At 49.9% G+C, this 4,124-nt stretch overlaps 1 protein-coding gene across 1 annotated transcript; it reads right to left on the reverse strand.

Moving 5' to 3' along the window:
• Window positions 1–994: 994 nt before the first annotated feature.
• LOC134168861 (olfactory receptor 8U3-like) lies at window positions 995–1,761 on the reverse strand (the record flags this gene model as incomplete). Its single annotated transcript, XM_062628953.1, is given in 3 exon segments — window positions 995–1,087; window positions 1,090–1,255; window positions 1,257–1,761. Coding segments are annotated over 3 exon segments (652 nt in total), but the record flags the coding sequence as incomplete, so codon positions are not given.
• Window positions 1,762–4,124: the final 2,363 nt, after the last annotated feature.

Below are 4,124 nucleotides of genomic sequence, written 5' to 3' on the forward strand. Positions count from 1 at the left end.
TAGGATTCTATAGACACCAAAACTGTATCAGAACTGCTGGGGATACCAGAGCTGTATTGAACCTTTGGTTCTTCCCTCAGATCTTCAAGCTCGCTTGGGATGAACAGTTATCAAGCAGGCAATGGAGACAGTGGTCACTGCCTTACCTCAAGGCTGAGCCTCCTTTTTGTGGGAACTACTTTCATTTAGCACAATTTAAACACAAAACACCATGGTGCTGTCTCAGTCCTGCTATTAAATAACTGATACCTATTTGGATGAATGATCGAAGACTCAGTCCATGCTTAAAATCACCTGAACCTGTTTGAAGAAAACCATTCGTTCCCCAGACTCCTTCTGGCTGCATCAACACCTCCAAGACCAGTTCTCCTGCAGAGACCTACCCAGGAAGACAGGCCCAGGACAGTTTGCTTTGTATTTCCCCATCTATCACATACCTCTTCCTTTCAGTGTTTCCCTGAGGAAGCCCTTTACACCCACAGAGATTATCTAATATTGCATTGAAGGGAGCTGAAAACAAACACAACAAAGCATCCTCTGTGTGGAAATATTGAATGATAACCTTGTCCCAGTCATTTAGAAAAGACAAAGGATGGGGCAGATAGAACAGAAAACCAAGCTATGAAAATATGGGGAAGAAAGAAAGAGAGGAATGTAGATGGCTTTAGATGTCTTCAATGTCAACCTGTTTTTCTGCTGGAAGGCACCAGACTGACAGTCCAGGAGATGCACTGGAGGAGGGAAGAAAAGGATTTCTGTGTGGTTTTGAATGTCTTTCTTCCCCATTGGGTACTGGGCTAAACCGAAGGCTTGTGAAGTGGGAAAATCAATATAACAGAGGGAGAAATAACCCTCAACCTAATTTAAAAAAGAAGAATAATATAATTCAAAGATTAGTGAAAAGAACTACATGAATCCAGAAAGAGGCACTGAGAATACCTGGGTGTGCTTGTGCAGGGTGAATAATGAAGCTTGAAGTCCCAGCCCCTGGTACAGAATGCTGGTTGACCAACCACAGACCGCAACCGCATGTCAATAGAAAGAACCGACAAGTAGGAGATGAGGATGAAGACCGTGGTGCTCAGGAGAGGGCTAGCAGTGGTGGTCCATCACAGAAGAAGTGATTGATCGTCTTGGACCGACAGAACGGGAGACGAGATATGGAAACCGTGTGTATGGTAGAGCTGATCACGCCAGCTAAGTAGGCACCAGCCAACATCCCAATGCAAAGCCTTTGGGACATGACCATGGGGTAGGAGTAGGGGGTTACAAATGGCCATGTAGCGATCATAAGCCATAGCAGCCAGCACGTAGCACTCGGTGGTGGCAGAGGTTGCAAAGCAGAAGAGCTGAGTGGCACATCTAATGAAGGAAATCACCTTCTTCTCCACTAGAATGTTCAGCAAGGCTTGAGGGATGATGGTAGAGGAGTAGCAGACATCCAGGAGAGACAAGTGGCTTAGGAAAAAGTACATGGGGGTGTGTAGGCAGGAATCCATTCTGATTAATGCAATTACTCCCAGGTTTCCTATGAAGGTAACCACATAGATGGCAAGGAATAAGACAAAGCACATCACCCACAGGTCTTCCCTGTTTGTGAAGCCCAGGAGAATAAACTCAGAGGGGGACATGTAGTTATCTTCAACCATAGTGAACCTATAAGCAGTTTGCCTGAGTTATGTCTTTAAATTGAAATGCTTAATAGGCCCAAATCCCTCAATATTGTTAAGAATGTCAGGTTTTGTCTATCAATCAGTTACACCACTTACATACATACAAGTCAATATAAGGTAAATTCTCTTTGAGAGAGGAAAACACCAAGTTCCCAAGGCTAAACACCACAACCATCACCAACACACTTGGAAGCAAGTAGATATTTTAAGGCAAAGGAGGGAGGGCAACACCAGAATGAATAAACTGCAGTGTACCTCATAGTTCCTCTCAAGCCATTGACACATGGAAGTCCTTGAATTCCTGAGTAACTGCTGGGAAAAGGGAATTATTTCTCATCTTTTGGGTGCTGCCAGTCCAGTGTAAGTACATGAGGAATAAATAGCTGTTCTCTGTGACTCAGGAGGAGCTCTTTGAGAGCAAATGTGGCTTTTCTTAGGGTAGGATGGTGCAGAACCAGGGTTACTACACCCCACTTTGCTTTAGACACGATGCCTAACTTGCAGACAAAAGATACATTCGGGTTTGACCAAAGATAAATTCTCCCTGGGAGAAATCAGCAGCTCCTAAAATCACAGCTTACAACAGGTAGAATAAATCCTCATTGATTTATCTTGCCTAACATTAATCATCACTTGACAGAATTACACCAGAGAGCAAAGCAGGAGTGCGCATGGCTGGTATCTGACAAGCAGAGCCATGCTTAAGTCATCATTATTTGATGACCCTTTGCTGAAGGGGTGAGCTCCCCCTCCAGAGCCAGACTCCTCATTTCAGATGTCCTGTGAGCAACACGTGTGGTCTCCTGGTGTTATTAATGGGGATTTAGAGCTGCTTTCCACTGCTCACATAGACATGCCGGAGGCAAAGCAGCTCCTGAGCCACCACCACAGAGCTGGAAGATGTGACCCAAGTAATGAAAATCGAAGTGTTTGGGTCTGGGGCTCAATCCTCCCCCTGAGGCAGCATCCACCTGCCCAGACACACACATCTCCTGCCAGGGGAGAGTTGACCAGAAGCCCACAATTAACAAAGGCTCACCCTCGCTTTTTCTTGCTTGACAAACCAAGTGCTTGGTCTGAAGTGATCCAAGGTGCAGATATGAAACCTGGGATGTGTCTAAGGCTGCAGCTTGTGCTATACACAACAACTTCCTCCCAGCGATCACATGTCCCTGCAGCTTGAGCACATTCACTGGAATGGAGATAAACTAAAGTGAAAACCCATAACTTGCTGCCTTTGTTTAGTGTCGTGGTTTATTGAGATAAGAACAGTTTAGTAACTAAGGTATAACACAAATCACTACTGCTACCACCAATGATAATAATGATAAAGGAAATAACAAGGGAAGAGAATACATCATCTCACCACCAGCCAACCGATAACTCGCCCCCCCAGCCCGACCAAGCTCCGACCGATCCCTCTGTTGCAGAATGACTTTAAGAGCAGAACCATAGAGTTCTGGAGGACTGTGCAAGCAAGGCAGGGGGTGGCCCTCACAGGTGGACAGAGACCGGACCTGGGAGGAGAATGTGGAGGAAGCTGTGGGGGCTAACCAATACTGTTATGCCACGAAGGAGTGGCTGAATACCACTCCTATATATGTGTGAACTGCGTCACAAATAAACTAGAAGTTGCTTATCACCCATATTGGGTTGGCGTGTCAGCTTCTCCTCGCCGTTTACAAATGGCGCCCGAACAGGGACGCGGATTACAGGGCCCTGGTCGCTGGGGACCCGGATTATAGGGCTCCGACTAGCGGGGACCCAGGATATAGGGCCCCGACTAGCGGGGACCCGGGATACAGGGCCCCGGCCGACGGGGACCCGGATACAGGGCCCCGGCCGACGGGGACCCGGGATATAGGGCCCCGACTAGCGGGGACCCGGGATACAGGGCCCTGGTCGCTGGGGACCCGGATTATAGGGCTCCGACTAGCGGGGACCCAGGATATAGGGCCCCGACTAGCGGGGACCCGGGATACAGGGCCCCGGTCGACGGGGACCCGGATAAAGGGACCCGGCCGACGGGGACCCGGGATACAGGGACCCGGTTATCGGGGACCCAGGATACAGGGACCCGGTTTAACGGGGACTCAGGATACAGGGACCCGGTTTAACGGGGACCCAGGATACAGGGACCCGGTTTAACGGGGACCCAGGATACAGGGACCCGGTTTAACGGGGACCCAGGATACAGGGCCCCGGTCGACGGGGACCCGGGATACAGGGCCCCGACTAGCGGGGACCCGGGATACAGGGCCCCGGTCGACGGGGACCCGGAACGGCGAGAGAGCGGCGCCGGCGGCAGCGGCCGGGCAGCGCGGGCAATGCTGCTGCGGTGGCGTGACGGACCCGGGTGCTGCGACTTTCCGAAAAAGGCCGCCGCTGGGGTATACCAGACACTGCTGCGTCGGGAGGCCGATCCGGAGACCGAGATTACAAGACGACCCA

Source organism: Pezoporus occidentalis, unplaced genomic scaffold (assembly GCF_034315485.1).
Source record: "Pezoporus occidentalis ecotype Australia unplaced genomic scaffold, CSIRO_AGI_Poc_V1 ctg3254, whole genome shotgun sequence".
Lineage (NCBI taxonomy): Eukaryota > Metazoa > Chordata > Aves > Psittaciformes > Psittacidae > Pezoporus > Pezoporus occidentalis.